The sequence below is a fragment of the Leuresthes tenuis genome, unplaced genomic scaffold (assembly GCF_036924035.1).
Source record: "Leuresthes tenuis unplaced genomic scaffold, fLeuTen1.0.hap1 SCAF_8, whole genome shotgun sequence".
Classification (NCBI taxonomy): Eukaryota; Metazoa; Chordata; class Actinopteri; order Atheriniformes; family Atherinopsidae; genus Leuresthes; species Leuresthes tenuis.
Window position 1 is genome coordinate 12,774,668 of NW_027325362.1, and position 27,375 is coordinate 12,802,042.

At 38.9% G+C, this 27,375-nt stretch overlaps 2 protein-coding genes across 2 annotated transcripts in view; one reads left to right on the forward strand and one right to left on the reverse strand.

Annotated features, from left to right (window-relative positions):
* Nucleotides 1–1,861: 1,861 nt before the first annotated feature.
* On the forward strand, nt 1,862–10,782 carry LOC140312578 (filensin). The gene is made up of 8 exons (XM_072390357.1): nt 1,862–2,327; nt 3,245–3,305; nt 3,681–3,776; nt 5,509–5,601; nt 7,322–7,435; nt 8,529–8,749; nt 9,411–9,502; nt 9,593–10,782. Exons 1-8 carry the CDS (start codon nt 1,954–1,956, stop codon nt 10,576–10,578), a joined length of 2,037 nt encoding a protein of 678 aa, XP_072246458.1. The 5' UTR covers nt 1,862–1,953; the 3' UTR covers nt 10,579–10,782.
* A 1,062-nt stretch (nt 10,783–11,844) lies between these two features.
* pcsk2 (proprotein convertase subtilisin/kexin type 2) overlaps nt 11,845–27,375 on the reverse strand; it is a 30,809-nt gene continuing 15,278 nt past the window's right edge. Inside the window, exons 7-12 of the mRNA XM_072390883.1 lie at nt 27,066–27,154; nt 26,381–26,556; nt 23,101–23,316; nt 21,218–21,318; nt 19,661–19,888; nt 11,845–13,950 (exon numbers count right to left, since the gene is read on the reverse strand). Of these exons, the coding sequence (XP_072246984.1) occupies nt 13,461–13,950; nt 19,661–19,888; nt 21,218–21,318; nt 23,101–23,316; nt 26,381–26,556; nt 27,066–27,154 (1,300 nt within the window). The 3' untranslated portion in view covers nt 11,845–13,460. The remainder of the gene's footprint in view (nt 13,951–19,660; nt 19,889–21,217; nt 21,319–23,100; nt 23,317–26,380; nt 26,557–27,065; nt 27,155–27,375) is intronic.

The following is a 27,375-nucleotide window of genomic DNA, read 5'->3' on the forward strand; positions in this document are numbered from 1 at the left end:
AAATTCTGCTGACATTTGTCACAAATAAAAAAGTACACTGGTGTGCACAATAACTGTCTGGGATGGTCTCTTTGATGGTACAATATTTTCATACTTAACAGCAATGTCAGTTAATTCATTTCCATGCACATTAGCATCCTAGGTTTGGCTCTTATCCAAATGATCAGTATGTAATTTATCCATGTGAAATGTGAGAAACCAGATGATGTATATCCCTATTTACACTTTTGTGTATCACGCTTTCAGATCATATGTGTAGTTTTGTTTAATCACTCCATCTCAGACACTGTGGTCTTTTTCAGCAGAGAATGCTTGTCAAACTAGGATTGGATCTTTTAAAGGTTTATAAGTGCACAATCAGATCCTTGCATTTATGATTTCTAATCTGCTTTTTTACGTCATTTACATGTGTGTTAATTTGCAAAAGATGTCTGTACGTGGGTGAGCCTTGGAAACTCACATAAGTCAAAGCATGAAGGAAAATGTCAAAAGTTCAATTCTATGAAGACCCAGATGCAGTTATCGAAATTAAATCTAAAACTAAGCTAACTGAGTGCAGATGAGTTTGAGGTCTTGTCTGTCTGTCTGTCTCTCTATCTTGGATTTATACTTTAGAATGCAACAACACGTTTGGTTTATGATAAATTGACTTGAAATAGAACTTCACAGGCCTGTTAACGTACAACATCCATTTTCTATGGTTGCCAGTCCATCACAGGACCACACACAGAGACAAATGAGACAAACAACCACACACATGCTACCACTCACTCCTAGGGACAATTTAGACAGTATGTTGCCATTTTCCTTTCTTTTTTATGTTGGTAGTTAAGCCAGTGGTTCCAGTAGAGTAAAAATTTTGGCTACTTAATTTCCAGAGTGTAGCTTTATTTCTACTTATCAAATGTCATTGAGCTTTGGGCTTATATGGGGCAAAAATATGCTAAAATGTAGATGTAAAGCCTTTTGGCACTTGTTCCATTCAACTGTTTTTCAGACCACTAAAGAGATTTGCCCAAAAAGACACTTAACTTGACCTTGTTTTGAGAAGGAAGACATAGAGGATTTCTGTCTCTTCTTCATTCTTCTATTACTCATGTTCATCTCTGCTAAAGGTCACAATGAGAGAAAGAATAGAAATAGAAATAGAAAAAAGAGAAATATAGCAATTCAAATCAAACTGTATTGAAAAAAGACAAGAGGCTTTCATTTTAATGATCAAAATATACCCGCAATGCTTTAGATCCATCTTCCTGGCAAAACTGTGCTACTTTCAGTTTAAATATGGGCCCTCTGATTAATTCTTTTTAAACAAGGACATAATGTGTTTAGAAAAATACATTTGCTAGATGTTAAAACCAGGACATTCAGTGTATTTTGTAATCCTAATTGCTAGCTGTGTCTAGTGTGAATCAAAAAATGTGATAAAATGTTTTAGTAATGATTTTTAGACTATGAACCAAAGCAGACAAATGAAAAACAATTTGCTTTCACCACAGTATGACTCTATCTCACCACAGTCCCCACAAGTGCTGCACTTCACGAAATTCCCCCTCTCTGGTGCAATCGGCCAGCATCCAGTGTGCCATATCAAACAGGGATATAGAAAGCAGCTGACTAAGAACCAAAATAATGGTGGGTTACAACCCAGAGCTTTCGCAGACCAGCCGATTGTTTCTTTTTGTGGTTCTGCTTTGTCATCAGCAGTACTGCTTTTCAAATCTCTGTCACAAAGGCAACAATAAACTCTGGAAGGCCCCAGGCTCATAGCATACACTGTGAGAGCCAAGGGGAGGTTTTGGGGGCTATTTCGGCCCCAGCCAGTGCTGTGCAGCGTTTAGTCTAGCATGAGACAGCAAAGGGTGAGCACCCAAGTTTTCACACATTAAAGGTGCTGAAGGGGACCAAGCACTCAAGGGATACCATCAGCCCAGAGGAGAGAAGAGTGCCACCATGTTCAGGACCAGCTACTTGCGCGAGGTGCGCAAGGAAAAGTATGAGCGCTCAGATGTCTTTGATGAGGACACTGAGGACTCTGAGCGCTCTGCAGGCATTTCAGCCATCCAGGGCTGGGAGAGTCTTCAGGAGCTCAACAGCCGCTTTGCTCGGTACATCAACAGGGCACGAGTATTGGAGCAGCGCAACGCTGTGTTCCGCAAGCAGCTAGAAACATTGCAGAGGATGGAGGAAGCCAGCGGCCTGGAGGAGGCCTTTACAGAGCAGATTGATGTCAACAGGCAGCGCATCAGAGAGCTGTGCTCCGACCGTTCCAAGCTGGAGCGAGAGCTGAAGGAGGCCTGCCGCATGTTGGATGAATTTACCAGCAAGTAAGAGAATGGATAGTGGTTGGTTTATCTGTGTCAAAGGTCAAACTTTTCTCTCAGAGTTGGTGAAAAGAAGAAGAATTATACTTATCAGGTAACAGATGAGACTAAAAACAATCAGATGCACATTGTCAGATGACATGGAATTCAATGACTTGCCTTTAATCCCATCTTACATTAACCTAAAATAGGTTGTAACATCTCCATTTATCAAAAAATGATTTGATCTTACATGTCAATCAGAAACAGACAACAATGAAAAATTTTCCATGCAATATCTTCCAAAAAAACAACTTGATATAATTCTGCATACCCCACCAGACATACAGTGTTTTCATGATGACTAATTTATGAATTTCAGTTAAATCTGTTGACAGTAAGGTCAGTTAAGCAGAGGGAACATTTTATAATTCCCTTCCATTTTCTACAGAATTCTTAAGAGACAATATTTGATGTATAGAATAAAAAATCAAAACATCAGCGGAGCCCCTGTAAATACAGAAATACAGAGAAAACATGTTTTATTCTAATCAAGGCGAGCCATTGCTGTAATTGCAGCTGTGCAGAGGCGTCTCGTAATCAGTTGTCTGCAGAAAGCACCATTGCGTTACTGATGAGTTAATGAAAATATTGACCAACTTTCTTAGAATCAGCTTGTTAAGTTGTCTGGATTACACCACTCTTCAACATTACACAAACAGAGGTCTTGTGCCTTAATTAAGAGATGAATACCGTACCATAATATGACCATATGTTGTCGTGTGGGCTTTATATTACCATGATCAAATATCACTACATGATTGATAATAGGAAATCAGTATATTATTTTTCTGTGTAAAATTGCCCATAGATGATTTGCAATGAGGCGCTTTGTAAATAAAGCTTAATTAGAATTAATATTAAGATGTTTTATTTTCCAGATATAAAAATGAATGTGACTATCAAGAGCAGCTGCGAGGCACACTGGAAAATTTGAACAAGGTATTGTATGAATAGAATTACATCGTTGTACAAATTTGTATAAAAGGTCATATATCAACACATTTTATTGATTCTTCATTAGAATGATTTACTATTCAAATAGAAAAAAAATCAGTTGTACCTTGTTTTAGATATGCATTGAAGAAATGAAACCAATTTGCCTAAAGAAACAAATCTTATTTGGAAATTAATTGTGAAGAAGACTAATATGGAAGATTTTACAGTGAAATCTGTATCATTGTCTGAATGTAGTTGGTCACTTCATTGTTTCATGGCCTTCGTTGAACTCAACACATTAGTTCATGATGTACCTTTTACCGTTTACTTTTGGATTCCCAAATGCACTCTTGTCTGTCCTCTCCTTTCCTTGTGCAGGAAGCAGACAATGCTCTGCTGAGAAACCTGGAGTATCAGATCCAGTCTCAGTTCCTGCAGGATGACATCAGTTCCACCAGAGACAGACATAAGAAGGTCACCTTGTTTATTGTTTTCACCTTTCACCAGTCACCCTTTTGCCTTTTTCATGATCAAACTCACTTTGGACTTCCTAAATATTTAGCTAAAAACGTCTTTAGTCATCCTCTGTTCATCATTCAAAGCCATTATGTGTCACATTTGAGGTGCTCTCAGCAGAATTTGTACTGCAGAAATAGTTCTTGAAGGAAAACTAATGAAAGTCACTGACATGCCTGCTGCATTGCAGTTCTATCAAAGAGAGACTTTAATTTCTTTCAGAAGATAACTTAGTGTACTTTTAAATAAATTATAATATATAGATTATAATCATAACATGGTTTCCATGGGCAAATCAGGATCTTATTGCAGTTGATTCCCTTTTGCTCATAGTTGAAAATTATAGAAAGAATAAAGAAGTACCAAGAGGACAGGCATGTAGCTGGAAAAGAGGCCATGAGGGGCCTTTAAAATAATCAGCAAAATCTGTTCACAAACAAACTGGGAATGAGACAAAGAGGATGAAACATTTGTGATGGGATCCCATGTCCCAGGTGAGTTGTACACAGTGTGGAGTAAAATTTTTGCAGCTGTCAGATAAAAAGGCTGTCGTGGTAATCCAAGACTGATCAGATGGAAGTTTGCAAAAAGCAACTGGAACTGTGCTGAAAATCAGCCTGTTAATGAAATGATCGTGAGGTATTGATCTGTTTTGTGAAAAGTGGTAAACAGATCTGTTGAAACTTTTTTCAGTGCCAGATTAAAAAAAAAAACTCACATCATATCCCTTATCAATCACTCTTTTAATGGGCGATCCCATTTGGTTTTTTCACCTCACTATTTATCTCAGGCAGTTTATTGGTTAAGTCACATTAAGCCACATCAAAGAATGCCAGTTCAAAGAACTGTAGATAACACTGTGTGGTTCTTGATGTTGCTTTTGAACACAGCTGACCTCAGGCCAGTATCCCTCTAAATGACAAGGCTTAAAGCCTTGGAATAGGTGCCAGAGATGTGTTGTGATGTTTCTGGGGCTTTAGCAACAATTTACTTTTGTGGCGTGTGGGGAGAAAAGCATTACAGAGCAAATGTAACACTGATCATCACAGGCTCTGACGTGTGGCTAAAAAACTAAAAGGACAGACAAAAACGGAAAGATTATCTTTTGTACAGTAAAAATAGCTGGAAGGTCTGACACAATGGCTGCAAAAATGCTGAAACAAACAACATCAAAAAGCACCATACTCTATGCATCAGGGGTACTGTCAATGGACTTTTTATGCCAGAGAATTTTCTCTCTTTTTACTTTCATCCAGTGCTGCTTTTCATGATGAATTTATCCATGAGTCAGCAATGTTTAGGCAGTATATCAAAGGGCACTGAAATTACTGTATTATGAGGAAAAGATTAGGGGTCATTTCACGTGAACATTGGGCTTGTGGTCTTGAGCTTTGAAGTATTATTTGGTATGACAGAAAAATAGCTCCTCTTTATCAGAGTCTTACATCAAGCTCATACAAATGGATTTCAAAAGAGAGCCGCTTTGTCACAAAGAGGTCTTGGATTGTATATTTCAGCTAAATGAAAGGCTTTATTTATTGAATTCTCTTTAATATATCCAATCCACAATGGGAAGATTGAAGTAGATTTACAAGAACTTAGAGAGAAGAAAGTTTTACTCTGCAAAATAAATTAGGTTTGTTATGCATTTGCATTTTTATGCTTTTTTTTAATATATTCCTCTTCACAGAACCTCGCAGAGATCCAGACCTATGTAAACATTTTGCAGCAAATCAACCAGACACTTCCACTTGTTCCCAATGTGTCAGTTGGCATCTCTGAGGTGAGGTCACTAATGTTGTCATCGTGTCTGTGTGTGTGCGAGTGTGTGTGCGAGTGTGTGTGCGTGTGTGCACAACTCTCCCTGAGGGAGAAGATGGTACTTGCGTGTGTGTCAGCCCCGCTACGTCTCTGAGGTTGATAAGGTTACTGGCTTCTCTGTCTAACTGGTTGCCTGTCCCTGTGTTTTGTGTATGTTTGTGGGTACGTGAGCCCACACAGACAGTCAGCCTTTCATCAAGACACATAGAAAGACCACAAGTTTGAAAGTGTCAGGGTTCACAATGAAGCAAATACTCCCAATGGTTTAATTGGTTGAGTCAAGACTTCATGGGCAATGACAAAGAGATACAGATCCTTGCAACGGTGCAAGAATCAGCATATAAAAGAAGAAAGCCTTATGCCACTCTACTCAGTGCTTATTTATTAGACAATGAATTTCCACATTTAAATCTAGAGTTTGAGAAAGTAAAACAAAAGAAATCGTCTTACTGAAAGTAATCGACTAAGAACGTCTTGTAGGGGATTCAAAATGGTTAGAAGTTCTCATCTATTGTATCATAATATGAGTCAAAATGTTTCACTATACTGACACATAAATGTGTCAAACTCTCCATATTCTCACCCGTTAACCTCTGTTAAAGTAAATAATCAACTTGGAGAGTTTCATATTAACATTGATTAGTTACATATATATATATATGTTTTTGTTTCCTTTGTTAGATAAGCTTTATTAGCCTGTCATCTCCCTAATGCAACACACTGTTAGTATGGTAAAAAAAAGAGTCTACACAGAGATGTAACCTCCAAGGTTGAAAAAAAGACTCACAAGTGCCATTATTTGCGATTCTTTGTATGACTGGCTCAAAGAATTGCAGTTCCTCTTTTGTGACAAATGAGAGGGGAGCTCGATCCCCTCTTTAAAGTGGGATCGAGCCTTGGAATCATGCAGCATGCAGGGCAGAGCCACAGAATAACAGATGAGTTTCATGGTCACCACCCAATGGGCAGTGATCAGGTTTTCCTTTACATTTAACATCTGGATCCAAAACCAAGAACTGACGCGACTAAACAGCAAACTAAAGGCATCAAATCTTATGTAAAAAAAAAGTGGGGCATTGTGGTAGTTAAGTTCATCTTTTCTACACGGTGTATGTGCTCCACCACTGAACCTGTGTCAGCAAGTAGTTCAAACAGTTAATTTGCATACCTAACTCTAATAACTTCAAATTGAAATCAATAATGAAAATGTCATCCTAATTTCACTTCAATGCTAGTCCATATTGTCTGCAGATTTGACATTTCACAAACTGCACATTTATTTTGATCATTTATTATCCAAAATATCAGGATAAGGGGAATGAGATCATCACATTCTATAAATTCAATCATTTAAAATGTTGTATGGCATGACTACACAGTACTTGTCATTTACCATGCGTTTAGTAGCATAATAAACCATTCCCTATTGATCATATAACTCCTGGGAAGTGAAAAGTGCACTTGTAATGCTGAGCTTACAGAAAAGGTCACTGTTATTACCATTTCCTTCGATGCCTTTTACTTCATCACTCAGTCAGAGGCTGCATTTTTTTGTGTGCATGTGTGGGGTGTGTCTGGGGCTGAGAGGGGTAGGGGGTTGGTGGTGGTGAGGGGTTCCCTTCATGCTGTTGAAGCACACAATGCTTTTCATGTTGTTATTAATTTGTGCTGAATCTTTGAAGGAGCAGGAGAAGCTGCTGGCCCAGAGGAAAATACCAGGGCTGAAGAGTCAGCTGGAGGAATACAAGAGCGCCCTCTGTCAGTTGCAAGTCCAGAAGCAATGCCTACAGAATGATGTGAGTCACCATGACAACAGGGAGGTTTCCCCCAAATTTTTAAACCAACCGCTAAGCTGATATTTACTGTATGACAGGTTAAAAATCATTTAATCAAAGGAATCAGAATGTGTTTATAGTAAGAAAAAGTGTCCAAGATCTCTCCTATTATCTAGTGAGCCTATGCAATCACTACAAATACAAATGTCCTTTCATCATAATGTCAGCCGAAGAACAGCCCAAAGTTTACTATTTGGAAGTTCACATTTCTCCATCCAAAACTCCCAAACCCAAATTCATTGCATTTACTTTTGAAGAAGACAAAGTAAATGAAAACCTATCCACATTTAAGAGGCTGGATCCAGTGAAATGACTCCTCCCTTTGATTATCATTGTGTCAGAATAGTATTGTTTTGTATCGATTACTTAATGAAATGAACTATTTTCTTTTCAGTTGTTATGTGTAGACAAAAATAAATAAACTTTGGTGTTATCATTCAAAACCCATTCCAACAATTACTGCTGGGAGAAAAATTACACAAATTACTAAAATTTTTTCTAGATGTTTCTCAGTTCAAAGTAAAAATGATTTTTTTCTAAGTGTTTTCTTTTTCCATTTTGCCTCTTTGACTAAATTGTATCTGTCGATGAAAGAATAATAGCTATCCGTGAAGAAAAGGTATTTAAGAGTTTCACTTCCCCGCCTCTGATATTGTACAAATAACAAGCTGCTACACTGTACTTCTACCACTAGATGTCAGCAATGCACACATTATTACAGGGAAATTCTGGGTTCTGTGAAGTAAGTATTTCCACACCGCAAGGTGAAACAGAGTACTAGTAATGTTAATCACAAATTTGAAGGATGTGTATTAATTTCTATGGAATTTGCTTTAATTCATACAGCTGATAAAAAAAACAGTATTTAGTTGGACACAAATCAAATTCGGATTTCTTTTTTTTTTCCTTTTTCATGCTTTCTCGTGAATTCATGATTTGTTTTGTGCCACTTCTACAGTGATGGTAATGAAATGAGTATGGCCTCTCAAAGGGGCTGTAAAATCTCTATTTCATATGATAATTTCTTAATCCCTGCACATGTTTCTTCTCTCAGACTGCTATGCTGGAGCAAGGCATCAAAAACACACAGGAGAGTTACGACAATGAAATCCAGATGTTCAATGAAAAAATCGAATCTCTGCGGAAGGACATTGACGGAGCTGAGAGGTCTCTGGAGAAGTTCACCAGTGAATGTCGCCACCTGGCCATGTACCAGACATCTCTTGAGAACGAACTGGAGAGGTACAAGAGGATCATAGAGAATGAAGATAACAGGTAGGTTATGGACTCATTTTGGTTTCTGACAATCACAAAGGCACACTTGAACTGCACGTGGGAATTGAATTCTTTACTGTCTGCTCAAACAGCTGCAGAGAAAAAAAAATTCTATCCAACAAAAACGGAACATGACTGTAAATGTAAGTCATTGTTACATAGTCTTGCTGGTTTTAACCTCTTATCATGGATGTAGAAAAATCTGTGCCTGGATTTAAAGCCTTGAAAAAAAACCTGGACCGAGGCAGGGTTTCTTTAGACATTCTGAAAAACACGCCTGATGTATAGCAATAGTATGTCTGACTATCCCAGTAACAAATATTTCCATTTAGACTGATTCAGCTAATCAGTGGCAGACCCTCTAACTGTTTAGTTTTTTACAGTACAGGTAGAAAGGGTCTGCTCTGCACATTATGTCATAGGTGGTCTGTAATTTTAGACCGTGAATCCGGCAGCAGATGGCACTGTGTGACAACAAATGTTTTTCCCAATTACACTATCACACTTTTCTCTATGAAAAAATAAAAATAAATGGGTTTATGTCCTTTCCTCATTTTGAAGGGCCTCAATCATCAGTTTCAAACTAGATTTTCCTACTTAGCAGAGCTGTTGAGTATAATACTGCTGCATTGGTGACATTTCAATGCTTTCTTTCCTGCAGGCTGAATTCTGCAATAATTGGCACTCCCATTACCCTGCTCACAACTAATTACCGCTACACTCACACACCTACTGCATCAAGCAGGGGGAGAGGTAAGGATCCTGAATACATCAGAACCTTTACTCATATCTTTTTGACACAGTTTATAACTTGGAAGTTGAACTGACTTATTTTGTGTCCAGATATCACCCAGGCTATCCAAGATATCACAAGCATTAAGCCTCGACAGAAGATACTGGCCAAAAAGGTCCTGAAGAAGAAAGAGCTGACCCCGAAAGATGTAATTGAAAGTATTCAGGATGAGAGAAGTGGTGGAGCCGGTGGAGAGGCTGAAGATGAAGAAACAAAGGGGACTCCATCTGTAGAAGTGCAGGAGGAGAGGGTGAAGAGAAAACAGCAGAGACCTCTTCACACTGGAGTGTCTCCACAAGACGTCCCAGATGGAGCTCAGATAAGCAAAGCCTTTGACACTCTTTGTAACATCGTCAGAGACAGAATGAGAAAGTACAAGAGGCCTGAGCCGATCGCTGATTTCTACACCAAGGGTCGTTATGTCCTTGTTAGCGGTGATGGCAGCTACCTGGATCCTTGCTTCTACACCTCCACACCATCAGCTGGCCACATCTTTGTCACTATCTGCAATGGAATGACACCGCCATATGAGTCTTATGGACATAGCACACCCTCTCCTCCACCCCCTCAGCCTATGACAGACCCCAGGCCGCTTAGTCCCGACCGGCCCTGTGATACAGGAGGAAAGGACAATAACAAGGGAGGAAGAGCCAAGGACAATGACGGAAAAGCTAAACACAATAATGGAGAGCCACATCCGAACTCAAAACATCCAAGCCCTGTCCATCCACCATCTGGCTCAAGCTCCCAAGATCCTACCCCTGCTCACAATAAATCCAAGAAAAATAGAGATGATGATGGCCCAAGTGGGCCAGCACCAAAGCCTGCGCCTCGTGGACCAGCCACCAGTTCAAGTTCCAGCACTAGCACCACCAGTTCAAGCAGCTTCACCCCTGATGCCATGAGCTATGAGAAGGTGGAGGTTGTGGAGTCTGTGGAGAAGTTCTCTGGCAATGGTCGCAAAGTTAAAGGTTATGAGGAAACTTCGATGGTTGTGGAAACCATGATTGAGAAGTCCAGCAAGAAGAAACCCTGAAACCACAGTCCTACATGTTAAAACCACTGTTTTAGCACCATGCTTTAAGACCAACAACACATTCCTGCTCTGATATCCACAGCTCTTCCATTTGCTTGCTGTCTCTGGTCCTGAGTCCAGAATACCTTTTGATAGCTCCACAGTATTGCTGTTGTTATTCAGCTTACACCAATGCTCATGCTGTGAGTCCTTTTCTGTCTGAAAACTTGGGAGAGGAACAGCTAAAACTTTATGCCACCAGTTAAAAAAAAGAGAAAGAAAGAAAGAGATAAAAAAAAAACTTTGAAGTTGTGCCACCCTTCTGAACTCTCAGAACTCCAATTTTCCCCTTCAAGCTAATTTGTTCAATTGGATGCCATTGCCTGCCCTTAACACAATTTTGCTGTGTATAAATTTGCTTTGATATCGAATGATAATAAAAATCACAAACATTGACTGATGTCATGTTCTGTTGGGTTTTACTTATAGATGGACACTTACTTGTAGATGAACCCCACATGGCTCTCTGGCTATCAAACCACTTTGGGACATAAGTATATTTATATACAATAACAAAAGACTGAGTTGTCCCAGTACCCCATACACTTCACACAGAGCCCATAATATGCTCATGTACAAGTTAAGAATTGTGGGTCAACTATAGAGGGTTTTCCTGGGTTCTGTACAATACACAGTACCTCTTGTCATCTGTCCTGTCACATAAAGGCCCCCCTCCCAAAGTGCCCTCTCTGCTGGGATTGTTCAGCTGACCGGTCAAAAATGGGTAGCCAGTAGTTGGTCATTCTGTGTCAGAGGTGTGTCAAAGTACACCAGTAGGAAGACATTATGAAATTGGATTTAATGGCGATCAAGAAGAAAATCTTACATTCTTTGACTAAATGCACAGTTTGACTGAGCTACAGATACAGCAGCTGGTCATTTTACTGACCCACCTTTCTTGTAATGGTCTGTAAGCATGAGAATGGAATCGAGTTATTAACCAAAGTTCGTCCAACACTGAAATGCTGAGTGAGACTGTGAGAAAAAAAACTAAAGACACTCTGCCTCTTCTAATTTTCTCTGTGTGAGATCATCATACATCATCGGACTCCAACTGTATTATCTGCACGTGTTTGGCCTTTTTTTTAGAAGTTTAGTGTGTGTAAAAACAAGTGTTTTTACATGCATTCAGACTAAAACAATAATTTGTTGTCTGTTGTCGTGCTTTCTGAATGTAATATAAATCATGACGGTCTATGTGGAACTGGAATGAAGCACAATCTTAAATGTAGAACAAGTGCCTTTACTTAACAGTAGCACACCAAAGTTGGTCACAGTAAATTGTAGTCTACAACAAGCATACGTAGATATGTCCGCACCATTTTAGATCTCTGCAGCTTCTCTGCACTTAATTACCTTTCTTACAACACCACCTAGTGGTATGAAGCAGCAGTATAAGAAACTCAGACAGGTAGAAGACGACACAAAGACAAAAAGGTGATCTCAGGAAAAAAAAACCTGTAGAAAAACAAATCGATGCAAAGTGAACTGATTCATCTGGCGAATAGAATTCTACACCAAAACTATTAGTTTTACAATCATGTCATTTGTGATCGGATAAAGCTCTTTGAGATGGTTCTTATTTGTTTCGCCATGTAGCAATTTTCTTTTTCTCTTCTTTTTTCTAAGCTCCTCAGTGTCCATTAATTTAAAATTGGCCACTCAGGGGCAGTGGAAGCATGCCCTGAAAGCTATTTCCTTCTCAAATTAATTTTTACAGTTGATCTAACTGAGAACATTATTAATGATTACATTTAGTTGTAATTTAGCCGAACTACTTCCATCTCCACTGATCTCCACACATGCTATGACTGTGTGGTGTTTGCTGTTTTTTTTTTTCTTCTGTAGATACAAATGGCAAGTTTTGAATGAGGCTTTCTAAAAATGATATGATAATCATCATAACATTAACTTCTGTTTCATAAAGAAAAGCAATATTTTGTCATAAGTATCTTTCCTACATCTCCTACTGAGATTTGATGAAGAATGAGTGTCTATAAAGTGAGTATTAACTTTTTAGAGAGCACTTTTCAATACAGAAAGACATATGCTGAAAGTTAAGAATCAAGTTTGATTGCTGGTCCACTAGGATGCGGCTGGTGCTCCACTTTAGTATAATTTTAGCTGGAAAATAATTAGTTTACATCCTCTGCCATATTCTTTGTCCAGCTCTTTGCTTCTCCCATAGTTTCAGGCACTCAAGAGACAGAAGACAATTACTTGGTATCTTGGGCGGTGTGTTCCAAATCACTCAAGTACTTAAATAAACAGCTGAATAGATTTATTATAGTATATGCCAAAGATTATGGGATGTGAAATGATGACCACATGCTGCAAAGTAAATTACACATTCTATTCGTTGTTAATATAAACAGTGCATTTCACAAAAATATAAACAGAAAGAAATATCACTGCTCTGTTTGCAAGATATTAAACTTTAAGTAGAATGACACAGAAAATCATTTACAGTCACAAACTGTACAACATTTGGCAAAAGAGAGGTGCAGGGCAGTAAAAGCAAGAGCATGAAAGACTGGCTTATATTTGGTTTATGTACAATTTCATAGATTAAAAATTCAGGTGATATAGCTTTCTTTCTCTATGTAGAACAGGTTATTGAGGGTTACACTTTTATCATGATTCTTACGAGAAACATTCATCGAAGGAGGCTAAAACTTGATAACATAAAGCGGAGAAAATATAGAAGGAGAGGGAGACAAAATGACTGAGACACTGAGAAGAACTAAGGTGATGGAGTGAGATTCAGAGTGAGACAGAGTAAGACTGCAGAGAGGGTGACAAGAGAAAGTGAGAGAGTTGGAAACATGCACGTAAAATCTTAGTTAGTTAGTTTTACTCAGCAAACTCTTCAGACTTCTCTCTACAGCTTCATCCAGCTCTTCCTCCAGCTCCTCCTTTTTGGACATAGCAAGTTTGGACTGATAATCACGCACAATCTGGTCTATATAAGGGGCACTTTGTGTTCCATGCAGCATGAGAGTCCACTCCTTTAGGACTCCCCGCTGTGGCTCATCACCCTGAAAGCCTACTTCAAGGACCCAGGTTCCACGGGGGTCCTCCCCCCAGGTGTGGGTGGTCATGAAGGGCCACTTGTCGAAGCCAACCTTGGAATCATCATCACGGGGCCTTCGGCTCAACAGTATGGACTTTGTGCCCATAGGTGAGGTCATGTTGATGTTAAGGTCTCCGCGGCGGCTGGCGTTGACAGTGACTACAGCCTGAACATGCTCCAGGTAGCGGACAAAGTTGTCCTTACCCTGACAGGCTTCAGTGGTGATGGCCAACAATAGCTTGTTTCCAGACTGGATTTTACTAGAGAAGAAGAACAAGAATCAAAAGGTTAAAACCCCAGGTCAGAGAAATAGGGAAAATGCAATAGCACTGTTAACGTGCAATAGCACTGAAAAATTTAAGATTTTAAAAAAAACTAGAGAAGATATGACCAGAAGATGGCATTGTACGTGTAGTTAAGACTGGGACAACAGGTATCATTATAAAAAATGCTTTCTTCCCTTTCTTCTTCAATAATCCCAGTAGGCCTATTAACAGTGTGTGGCATCATTTGCCATAGAACAAACCAACTACGACATAGAATGAGGTTGCTCTTATCCTGTTTTGTATTTATCTTCTCTTGACAACAAAGCAAGAACGCTGACATGTAAAGCTTGAATTTGTAAAATACATTTCCATAAAAATGATTATATGATATGGTCAACAATGCCAAAACAGCTACTGAAAAGCCCACAGATTAATAATTATATGCTACATGTTCTCTAAGTTCAAGTTAAGAACTCACAATGTATTATCCAAAACTGATGTCACAAAGTTAGTCCGTGTCAGTTGAGCTCTCCCCTTAACTTCCTCGCATAGCTTTTGTCTCATTATCCTTATTATTTTGTGAAAACTCAGTAAGATTTCAAACCACTCCAGTGGAAAAAATGTGTGACTGGGGAAGTTTAGAAAGAATACTGTAGCAAAGATGATCAAAAAAATTGCTTTGAGGAGCAAACTATAAAAAAGTAAAGTAACAGAAGTTTGCAAGCTCCCTTGATCTTTTAAAATGTTATTACATTAAATGTTTTGGAAAGAATGTTCATGGTGTAAAATATGAGAGTTAGATGTTTTAGCATAAGCTTTTTGCTAGTTTTTTAACAAGATAATTATTGAACAATGTGTAGTGCAAAGCTTCACTGCCTGTTAAATGGTTCTATACATTTGTATGACAGTATGCTGTGTATGAACAACTAAAACTATTGGACTTTCAAGGTCTTTATTTTTATTTTTTTTTTCACAGAACAGAGAGTAGAATGAAAGCTGGTTTTGACATTGCAGTTGCTTTGTGATTTGGAAGACATACTGCTTTCCCATCTCTTTGGGTGATGGGAAGACAGAGTTAGAGCACAGCAGGGCAGAGGTGGTGGCCAAAGGCTGTGAAGAGGTTTAATAACATTATTAGAACTTGAGACCATATCACAGGTGGTGGGAAATAAAGAAAAAAGCAACAAAGACAAGACACAGAAACCGAATGAAAGATATACGTGGAACTGCTCAGTTTGGAAAAAGATTAACTGAGCACTGTGCTGTGCACGTTGAGGTGAGTGCAGTGGTGCTCTGCTGATGACTGAAGTAGTGAATTACCATTCCCAGAAAAACAAGACAATTCATGGTTGGGAGTTTAAGTTGTTTAGAAATTTGACATAACCAAAGACTAAACAATTTATCTAACATATTGAATATACAGTTGGACACCATGTAATTTCTGTCATTTAAGCCGAAAAAATATTCTTGTTAAGAGTCACAGAAATCTAATTATTTGGTTATTTTATAGGGGCTGATGGGTAATTGAGCAACTGATTCAAAATGTGTTTCATGGACAGGACTGGGCCATTCCTGTAAAATAATTACAACGACAAAACAGATGAAAGGTGTTGATTCAAAGTGTGACATTTGCATAATAGGCTTTGCTGTGAACCCACCTCGTGTAGTCAAAACGGAAAATTACGTTTGGTGAATGAAATAAAAACAACATAATTAGTCATTATATAAAACTAGTTGTGAAGAGTTATTGCTGTTTGCACAAATTACCTCCTCTACTGTTCTTGGTTGTTGCATAGCTGAAGAAGCCTCTGACTATACACACTTTATTGTTTGATCACTATGTTATGTAGAGAGTGTGCAGCATTGTCCATCATATTGAACAACTTTTACAACATTCTTCTTTTCACAACAATCTCCATTGGCTCTAGTGCAGTCCAAAGCACATATCCAGCTTACATTATCAGTTTGTTTGCTTCCTTTTTATTCAGTGGCTCTGATCCTGCTGCCCCACTAGACTGCTTCAAAGCAGACTACACTCTCCACTACAGGCTGAAAGAGCATGTGCAATATATGGATGCAGATATTGAAGAATCTAAGTTTTCTTAAGAAATACAGTCTGTAGACAGCCTCCATGTTGCATTTCAAGTCCAGTAAGCTGTCCTGGTAAACCCCCAGGTATCTATAGACCTCCACTACTTCTCCCAGGATGGAAACAGTTTTTGGTTTATTCCTGGGCCTCATAAAGTCCGCAATAATCTCATTTGTCTTGTTCACCTTCAAAATGAAGGGATTCCTCCCACACTTTGTCACAAAGTTGTTGACCACTTCGCTGTTCTCAATGACGCACCCAATATCTGCGGAGTAATCTGAGTATTTTCAAGTTGTACTGGAAGTCTGAGGTATACAGAGTGAAAACAACCCCTCAGTATCACAAACTGTGGTCTGCTTGTCTGCTTTTTTTTTTCACACATAACAGTGGAGATTGACTTGTATTTAAGACCCTGAACAAAAATATGATTCACACTGTGCTGCCTGTTTTGTCCAGATCACAGTGGACTTGCTGAAGCAAGTAGATTTACTTTTTAGGTACAGGAACAAGGCAGGATGTCTACCACAGCATTGGAACGTTTTGCTTACACGGACTAAATGCTTTTCAGAAAAGGGCAGAGTTGATTTTTTTCATAAAACATTCTCAAAACAGTTTCATTTAACAGAAGTAACTCAGATTAACTGGGTCACTGTGTTACTAGTGTTTTCTAATAATGTGACGGAAGACAGGAAAGAAAATTGAATACGGATAGACAATACAGGTGAATATTAACTCAAAACATACTGCAAAAGCAACCCAGGACATATGAAGGTATGGAAGTGGAAGATTCTGCAATGGTCAGGTAAATCACCAGCACATAGTCTCAATAAGCTGCAATTGCTGGAGAAAAAACTAATGGCAGAAAAAACACCAAATAGACAATAAATCTGTTTTAGTAGATGTTTTAGTAAAAGCCTGGCAAACAGTAACATAGGAGGAAACTTTTTTTATTTATCATGTTGATGGGTTCCAGATGTAAGGTAGTCATTGCCTGCAGATGATTTTTGTATTCAAAAGTATTCAAAATATAATAGATATTTACTATGGGCTGTGGGCTGTGCATGTGGGCTGATTTGTATAAAAATTGCCTAAGCATAAAGAAACAACTTTTATCTATTTTTGAACACTTTTTTAATTATTTTGTATGTATGCTTTTATTAACATCAGTTTTTAAAGTGTACATGACTGTGAGTGTAAATTAATCAGTACCTTCCCCATCAGATAATATGCAAGAGTAATTACAGCAGTTGGTCACTGGTAAAGGAGGGGGAAGCTTCCTGTGAAGGTTGAAAACAACCCTACTGCACAGCAGGGCACTGTGTGCCAGTTACACGGATAATGAGAAGTTGTACTCCTGCTAAGTAAGCTGCAACCAGCCATAGCAGCTATCAGATCAATGCTGAGCAGTGTTTGTGAGCATGGCTATGTTGGTGTTTATTGCTTTTCTCTGATGATCACTATCATCAGAGGTGGGCTTGTTGTAATTATGGCTCTACCACAATAGAGGCTGCAAAAGCCCTGCAGTGCTGCTGTGGAAACAAGGAACTAATGAAAAATATGACACAGCCAGCGATACAGCTTTTAACACAGAGCTCAAAGCCCAACAGAGAGAGATATTTCTGTTGGTATATTCCATAAACACTGCCTCATTGAGCAGTTATTTTAAGATACTCAGGCTTTCTTCATGTCTCAGCAAAGAGCTCAGAGCCACTTTCTGCAGCTGAACCATGAATGATCAGGGAATTAATAATGTTGCAGACTTTCTACATGAGAAGGTAAGTCCTCTCCACTGTTTGCATGCAAGTTTGAAATAAAAGCGCTGTGATTTTCCTTTTTTTTATCCGCCACTGCACCCAAGGGAGGGAGACTAACACACAGGAACACATTCATGTCATGCTGTCGTGACTTCATTGTTGGCATTGCACTAATAAGTCACAAAAACAAAGAGGAGGGTGTTGATGGCGGTAAACATGCACTCAGACCGTATGCTGTTTGCTTTTCTAACTTCATCCACTCACTGACAGCTTTATTATGTATGCTAAAGTACTGGCAGTTTTAATTTGCGCAAGTAGCAGGAGTGGCAACCGGAAACCACCATGCCTCACACACCAATGCTCAAGGCCTCAGGATATCACAGATGAATAGATAGCAGAGCCCTCCTGCAAGGCATGCTGTGGAGACAGGGGAAAGGGAAGAAGAGGAATTGGAAATGAACAGGGAAAATATAATGAGGATGGCGGGTTGAAACACTGAGAAAAGGGTAAAGCAAGGCCACAGAAGAAGGAGATGCTGAGAGGGAGATAATGTAGGGTGATGGAAGAGGGAGATACTGTGCTGGCACAGGGAGGATGTGAGAGAGGACGTCTTAACAATCCCCACATCTAAGAAATTTGAGGACAGAGACTAAGGATCTTCTACAGAGCATGGGCTAGTCTGGATTGTTGTCAAAAATGTCTCTCTGGCAGCAGCTTTGAGAATTATACAATGGTAAGAGTGACACAGTAATTCAGGGAGTAATCAGAAATTTGAGCCAGAAGGTATGTTATCATTTCCATTTGTCTGTTAGCTGTCAGGATTAAGCTACAATTACCGGACAAAATTTATTAATCTTGATGGAGCAGCACGGGTAGATGAAAACCTAAACCTGGATCATTCTCTTTAAATAAGCTGTATAAGGATTTGTGGGTTTTTTTCCCTCAATTTGTGTTAAAAATTCACACCAAAGGGAGTTTATTCTGTCGCTGCTCCAAACTGGCCTGAAAGAGGTTGTTTGTTGTCAAGGCTTTGCTTCAATTACTTACCGCAAAACAAATTAGCTTCATATCAATCAAGCAATTGGTTTGGTACACCTTAAACAAAGATTGTTCAGCTGCTTCCCTGATCAATCATCAGTTTTTAAATTAAGTGCTCCATGGCTACATTTGCTAAACTTACATGCCTACTGTTTGTGCACTGGAGCGTTGGTGTTTCTACTTTGTGTGAGTAAGTTGCATACTTGGTAACAACTGACTTCCAAAGTTTTCTTGACACAAAATCACATCAATCACACTTCATCTTCAAATCAAGGGTAAGCAGAGTAAACCATTCCTCTTTAACCAAATGGCAGTCAAACTTTGTACCTAGATCAATCTTAATCTAGAATGAATGTCAACAGTCCAAGTGAAGTAAAGATGGGCAAAAGTGAAAAGTCATAATAGCTTCTGCTTTTAGTTTTAAATAGAAGAAGATGATAGTACATGACATCACAAAATAATTTCAATAATGCTTTGTTGGAGATATTTACTATATTGTGTCGACTCTGATGTTAAAAGACTGATGCCTTAATTATCAAACACTAGCTATGAAGACATTATATCTTAAAGATCGTCAGACAGACTGAGCAGTTAATCTAAATATTACAGGGTTTTAAAGAGGATACTCCCAACGCAGATGTTTTATTAAATTAGGCCCTATTGGGATTACCCAGTAATTAGATCTGTGTGTTTCTTGTGCTCAGCAGGGTTTTCATTACAAAATCTTGGAGAGGGCATTTGGAATTTGAAGAATATGCAATGTACTTGAGTCCTCAGTGCTTTTAGTACACATAAAACTACAGTTTGAAGAAATGTGACTCACTGGGCTTCCTGAATGGATCCAGCTACGCAGTGGAAACGCTCTGGAACAGTTTTCCATTCCTTGGCCATTTTCACCATGCCCCCAGCATCCAGCACACCATAGCCAAACAGATGGTTAAACTCGAGGCCCACACCATTCCTCCTCCACTGATGAACTTCATCGTGGAGCTGATTCCGCTTCGAGGTCAGGACTGACAGGTGCTGCATGTCTCTCCATGTCAGGTTAGGGCTGGGAAGGACAAACAGGCACAAGAGTTTGTAGGGCAAGTGGTAAAGGAAGAAAAGATGGATGGAGGAGAAAAAAGGATTGTAGGTTAGCTGTAGTGCTCTAATCAGAAAAAAATATATATTTAAAGGTTAGATAGAAATAATAAAAAAGTAAAACAACAGTTTCCACTGGGAAGCATTTCTGGTTCATTGATTTTCTACCATTTTAAGCTTTCACTTGTCAAAACGTCATACTGTGTGTGATTTTGGGCAGATGGTTGACTTTGTCTGTGTCTCTCTATCTTTTTGGCTGTGTGGGGTGACAGCTTTGTTCTGGCTGACTCACCGACCCCTGCTGTTGTGTGGTTCAAGTGTGTTTGGGTAGTAAAAAAGGCTTGTGGGTTATTTGCCGCCGGACAGGGTGAGCATCCGGTCCTCACAACAGTAACATCATTATTGTGTGTGCAAAGCAAACAGTGTTTCTTTACTCAACTCCATGATCTGGTGTTGGTTAATAGTGAGAGAACCTTGTGAGCCTTTAATGTGAGACACAAAGCGTAGGTCTCCTTCAGGATTTCAGAAGCTGTAATTCTCCAGGTTTTTAGATTTGTCTTACATGTCTAATTAAGTGTGGGTGGGTTTACTTTGAAATAGGTGCCAAGGTTTGGATTTACAAAGATCATACAATAAAGCCCAAGTTGTTCTAGATTGGGTAACAGATTCTTTTGGATTGCTATTTGCCTGTAGTTAACATTTTAAGTATATTGAAATGATGATGAGGCACTACTCTGTTAAAATGTAGTATCTCTGCTCCAACCTTACAGGAATTGGAGTAATACATCAAGTCTAAATACTGAGTTTTCTCAAAGGCAGAGAAATTGTACTTTATTTAGCTGTGTGCTGTGATATAAAGAGCTCTGATCCCAATGTGATTAGTGTCCTTGGTAAAGAGTCTGTATTCTGAGAGCAGTTTTACTTTGATCTGGTTCCAGTTGTGATAAATAAGCAATTCTGTGAGAAGTGAAGCAGCCTTGTGAAAAGTAGAGAAATGTTTATGGTCTTTATAAAATGGTTTATATATGGTCTTTATAAAATTCTGACACTCACACAATCATTTTGAAAAAAGGATGTGTAGAGATTGACAGGTGCAGTCACAAAACATTACCCAAAAAAGTTCAAGATTTTTCTTCCAAATAACTGGCAACATAAGCACAATGTACCGTCTGACCGGCACCTTCTTCAGCAGAATGGCTGTGAATGAGGTAACCTATTACTGTTTTATGTAGCCAGTCCGTCTGAATTAATAATCACAATTAGTAAAGGTCTGCTGAAGAAACTGTAGAGTACATACTTTGCCTCAAGGGCCAGAGCAAAGACGCCTGCTGCCTCTGGAGCTGCTGCTGATGTTCCAGAGTGACGTAGTGTGCAGTTCCCATACAAGTCTGTTGTGGCCTGAAATAGCCAAATCACAAAAATAGAAAAAAAATTAATCATCTGACATATGAAGGGAAGGTGCTTTTTTTTTTTTTTAATTTTAACAGTGGTAATGAGGATTGGCAATTTATCTGTTGATTCGTATAGTTTATTTTGGCAATGATAGAGACAAAAACCAAAAATATGGTATAAGTTAAAGTAAACCTGTATAACTTAATGTTTTTCTCACTATTCTCAATGGGAAGGCATGATAAGTTTAGGAACATGTCCCACAGTTCTACCCATCTTTGCTTTAAGTACAGTAAATCAATAATACAGTAAATATATTCGAGTCTATTCTATTCTATTCCTTTTTATATACATACATATGTAAAAGGATAAACAAGGCTGATGAGTGTATGTAAACTAAACTTCAGAATCAGCATGTTCAATAAATATTTATTCAACCTGAAGCTTAATTAGATCACAGATTAACTGCAATTAGTGGGAAAACCCTTGAGAAGATCATGGGCTTTGTCAGCAGCTAAAGGTGAGTTGGATAATCATTTAAACACTGCGGTCTCTACACCCCGGCATGTTATAGGATGTTGGTCTATAGGAGTCTGCATGCCAATATGTAGTTCTAGGGACAATATGTAGTAAGAGCATTCGTTATCCTATCAGGATCCATCAACGTCAGGAATTATCCATATCTCACATTTCAAACGATGCCCAAATAATTTATTATTGTCACCTTATTTAAGTGTTGAATAGTGGTTTAACCAGGCAGCTGGCTTTTGCATTACTTTAGTTTCTCTCTTTGTGGTTTCCCTGGGGTCTATAACTTAGGGCAGTTAAAAGTGTGATTCATGACACGAGCTGTTGACAAAATGCCAACAACTGAAATGTATTTCAGAATGAAAATGCCAGTCCAGTGTTATTATATCATTATATAAAATGTTTGTTGTGTAACATCTGACCTTGGTTTGCTGTATGTGGTGGTGTGAGCTCTCAGGCTAGGCACTATAAGCAATTTAACAATTCTCAAGTGTCATTAAGCCTGATTTATGTCCAAATTTAGCTTGCATAGTAAAAAAAAAAGAAAATCTAAAATAGGAAAGCAACGTTCCCTTCCATTGGAAGGGAACGCTGGGATAGGCTCCAGCACCCCCGCGACTCGACCGACGGATTAAGCGGGTATAGAAAATAGATGGATGGATCCATCGGAAGGGGGAATAGAGGTTAATGTCTCCTTAACCCAAATCAAGTAGTCGTCGTAGCTCTTAAACATTACCAAACAATGAGTAAAATATGGATGTGACATATACAACAAAACAAATATGGGAGAGGAATTCAGGTTTCCTGGATGGCAATTCTGGGTCTTACCCCAATAAGTGACAGTGATACAATAAGACAGTTTGGTGAATCTTTTTCTCTCTATGTGGAAAAACCAAAATGTGTACCACGAACAGGCACAAGAGACGTGAAGATTTTTCATGGCAAAGCACCCACTGCCTGAAGTGCTGGGATCACCACAGTGTGATGCTTGTTATGAGTATCCGCAGAAAGCGGCCTCCATTATTCTTACAAACATCCAGCAATTTCTGTCAATCTCTTCAAAAGTCTAGGATACACTTGTACCAGGTAAACCGAAAATAAGTCATTCAAAGTTCAGTCTATGAATGAGAGAATTTTTAAAAAGACAAAACATGAAAAAATGTTCTGTATCATCTTTGAATGTTAAAAGCACTATAAAATAGAAACTATTCTATGAACACATTACAGATCAGATATGATAAGTGGTTGAATGCAAACACTCACAACGCCAGCCTCTGGGTTCCTCTTGCGTCCATTGCTGAACGTAGATGCCAGGGTGGAGGAGCAGCTCTCATCGTACAGGGCAGTGCGCCCATCGTTGATGGCAGAGTTGATGGAGATTGTCCACATGCTCGAGGCATAACCATCACAGTTGCAGTCGTCATAGCTACCACCATCTCCCGATGCCCAGACATAGATGCTGCCTTTTCCACCACGCCCCTAAAACAACATGATCATAATCCCACAACTGATTTGCCTCATTTACATAGTTAAGATTATAATCGGGAACAAGAGAATTAAATGCACTGTAATTTTACAGCAGGTGTGTGTTCTAGTTTACTTTCTTTTTTTTAACTCGTCTTTGAAGGGCTTAAAAATGGGCTCCACTGTGCATTCTTGAATTGCTTATGCACCACAATCCAATCAGACATCTCTTGTCACCAGGTAGTGGTTTCCAAATTGTTCCGGGAATCAATTATTTTAGCCACTTTTGTCCCGCTCTGTGGAACAAACTAATCACACACTCCCTTAATGAGATATGTCACAGGCGTAGTCACATTCCAAAGGAAGCTGAACATTTGCAATGACTGCCATTGAGCAACTGAGACTAAATGTGATTGAAATTCAGGAGAACACAGGCAGACAATGAAGGAACAGCAAAGTGCTCCATACAAAACAATTATACAGTGAATTACACAATCCAATATGGGATTCTTTTTCCAAAATTAAACAAACTGGACAAGAAAAAAAATGTAGATAGATAGATAGATAGGTAGGTAGGTAGGTAGGTAGGTAGGTAGGTAGGTAGGTAGGTAGGTAGGTAGGTAGGTAGGTAGGTAGGTAGGTAGGTAGGTAGGTAGGTAGGTAGGTAGGTAGGTAGGTAGGTAGATAGGTAGATAGGTAGATAGATAGATAGATAGATAGATAGATAGATAGATAGATAGATAGATAGATAGATAGATAGATAGATAGATAGATAGATAGATAGATAGATAGATAGATAGATAGATAGATAGATAGGAGTTAAAATATTTTCATATGCTTTACAATTTCCTTTGTGTCACTTGAATGATGCCCAACATCATGGAATACGCTGCCATCTGAAAATTACAAACCTACATTGTGACCTTACGACATATTAGACAAGCCTTCAAATGTACATATGACATGTTCTCTGGTGTGAATGAGCTGTGTTATGCTAATCATGGAGGTTTCTCAGATCTGAGAGACCAAAAGAAACACAGTGATGCAAGAGAAAGGACATATGGCTGTGGTCACACAAAGACTAAATAGAATGAAATCAAATTCAAAAGTATACTGCAAAAGAATAGGCAACCCCATGGAGACACACAAGCATATTTTGTCCTATTTTAGTTTTTTGTTTTTCTCCACAGCTGGTAAATTGGCATCTCTGTACTCATTGCAGATACATTGACATAATTTTATATCTCTTTTATTTGTTTTTCCGTATCTCAATTTGCAAAAGCCCTTTATGCCCTCTGGAAACAACTAAATTAAACTAAATAAATCAAACAGACTAAAATTTCATGTTCGTTACTGATAGAATGCCAAACAAAAACTGACTATTGAGCCATGCAGAGAGCATCATCTTCACTGGCTGCTGCACCTGTGTGTACAAAAGGTTGATGGTTTCCCAACAGAGCAGAGGATCAAGTGGAGTGGGAGTAGCATGTCCTTCGCCTTTACTGCTTGCTTATGTCTCTCTGTTTGGAATGCGAAAAGAGGATTCAGCATCAATGAGCTCTCATCTATGACTTGAGCCTTCTGCATTCCATCTCCTGCACAGTTTTGATAAAGTGCTTTAATTTTGCACAGAACACAGTGTTTTTTATTTACATCAAAACTACACTCTTTCATCAGCGTTCCTCTGTGACAGAATGTGTTTCTTAAAGTTGCTTCTGTTGCACATTATGTACAGTCGACACAGAGCCACATGAAATATATAGTTGGAATCTAAATAGCAAATTGTGGAGTGGCTGCTTTATGAATTATGCTTATGTGAGCAGATATCAAAATGGACTGAATTTACAGTATATAGCTCTTTTCTCGTCTTTTTGATTACTCAGAGTGACTTTATACTACAAGCCACATTCACCCATTTAAACAAACTCTGATGGCCCTTCTTAGTATTTATTTTTATTTTTTTTGTGTTAAATGCAGGGTTCAGTGTCTTGCTCAAGAACACTTTGACATGTGGTCTGGGGAAGCTCGGCATGAAACCACCAATCTCATGACTGGCAAACATCAGCTGCTCTTTTTCCTGAGCTACAGCCACTCTCGTGAGCTTTGCTCCTCTTCACCTTTCCTGCCTTAGATGGGTTCTTTTCAGACTAGCCTGCACCTGGCTGCATGGTTCATGATAATTAATCAAGCAAGTAATTAGCAGTGGAGCTGTTAGCATGGCAACTCTGTACTATATATGTGTGTGTCTGTGTGTGTGGGTGTGTCCGAAGTACACACAGCCATACTTGGCAGGCTTTGGGGAGTTTTTTAACCTCGCTGAAGTGTCCTTGAGCAGGACATACAACAGGATGCGTAATCAGCTACGGAGTCCCCCAAAATGCACTCTGATGGTCGAGCATAAATAAGAAAGTACTCTTTAAGTGTATTTGGCTGGTGTAAAAAGTAGCATCACACATCGGGAAAGCGATGCTGGATTGCAATCCAAAGCAATCTTTGAGTCATATGACTAACAATTCACTGTCACTGCAACAAAGGACATAGACATGGAACATCTGAGGGTGTCCATCCTCTGAATGCTGGATAGTATAATGGAACCTCTTTGCCTTGGGTTTCCCATATATACTTGATCTGGGGGAATTTGGCTGGATCAATGCAATGAGCTCTGTATCAAGTTCCATGAACCAATTCCAAAGCTTGTTTTGCAATGTGGTAAGCATATTACCCCTGTTGAGGAAGGCTGCTGCTCAATGTTGTTATGAAGGGGTTTGCTTGATCTTTAACATTGACGCAAGCTTTCCCAGCTAAACATTGAATTGTAATGAGAAAACTAACGTTTTTCACTTCCCCTGATTCGTAATTTTGTAGTTGATTAGTATAATTCTAAAACCCTCATAGATGATGGCATAAAAGATGCCAGTTACTTGTTGGCACTACCTTAAGGAAGCATAAACTCCACCCTGATGTAAGAAAACTATAACTCCTGTTGTGCAGAGCAACAAATAAACAAGCAAAAAAAATTTTCGGCACACTTCCAAATTGCTATTAAAGTCTTAGCACAGTAGGTGTGATGCAATATTACCTTATTGACACCATCAGCCATGGCTTGCAATGTAAGCTCTCTGGGTCCATCCACTGTCTTGCCATCATCAGTAGGTCCCCAGCTGGCACTATAGATGTCAATAATCTGAGGCATGTGGCTGATGGATGATGCTTCAATGATGTCTGTCATAAAGGGCTGGTCCAACATCCTGATACCTTGAAGAGTAACAATCCTGTTTTTATTGGTTTACCTTTTATTGTTGCTGGAGGGTACGGTTTATTGAGAGCATGACCTCACCGAAATATAACAAGTGTGCAATGCGAACAATGGCGGAGAAGTGATGTCTGCTTTGTAGTAGCACACAAATAGAACAGTGCTATCAGTGCTTTGTTTTTTTTACTACTGAGTAACTCCCAGAGCACATTTCAAGAAATATCTATATGAAAGAGTTGTCTGGATTAACAGTGTTGTCCTGTAGTGGTTTCCACTTTCTCTCATTAATTTGTAGTAAATCTGAATAGAGATGCATTATCACAATGAAAAACCATTTTCCCGCGGCAACCTGTGTTTTGCATAAGATGCTTTTAGTGCCTCCTTCAGTAAATCACAGTCATCAGGCCTCTGAGCCTTCCATCACACTATTATCATGACTGTTGCTTAACATTCTTGCCTTCACATTGTTACTCTTCTCTTGGCCAAACTGCCGATTTTACATGACACGCACCTGCCACTTTGGAGTTGTAGGCGACTCCCACACCACAGATGTTGTTGTTGGCTGCTGCAGAAACCTCCCCAGCACACCGTGTGCCGTGACTGATGACAGAAAAGTGAAAAAAAAAAAAGATTTGCATGAATTTACATGAATTTGTAAGTAATATCTTGGGGGGTAAATCTGAGGTGAGATTTCCCACAGCAGCTGGAATTGTTGACCGTGTCAGTCTTGAATAAGGACGTTAATAACAGAATGGGTATGTATAGCTGTTTTTGATTTGTTTGTTTTTTATTTTTGCCATAAATCACTTACGACTAGAACA

Coding starts and splice junctions, on each gene's coding strand:
- LOC140312578 (XM_072390357.1), top strand. CDS start 1,954: ATGTTCAGGACCAGCTACTTGCGCGAGGTGCGCAAGGAAAAGTATGAG. Junction 2,328..3,244: donor TTGGATGAATTTACCAGCAA/GTAAGAGAATGG, acceptor TTTATTTTCCAG/ATATAAAAATGAATGTGACT. Junction 3,777..5,508: donor CCAGAGACAGACATAAGAAG/GTCACCTTGTTT, acceptor TCCTCTTCACAG/AACCTCGCAGAGATCCAGAC.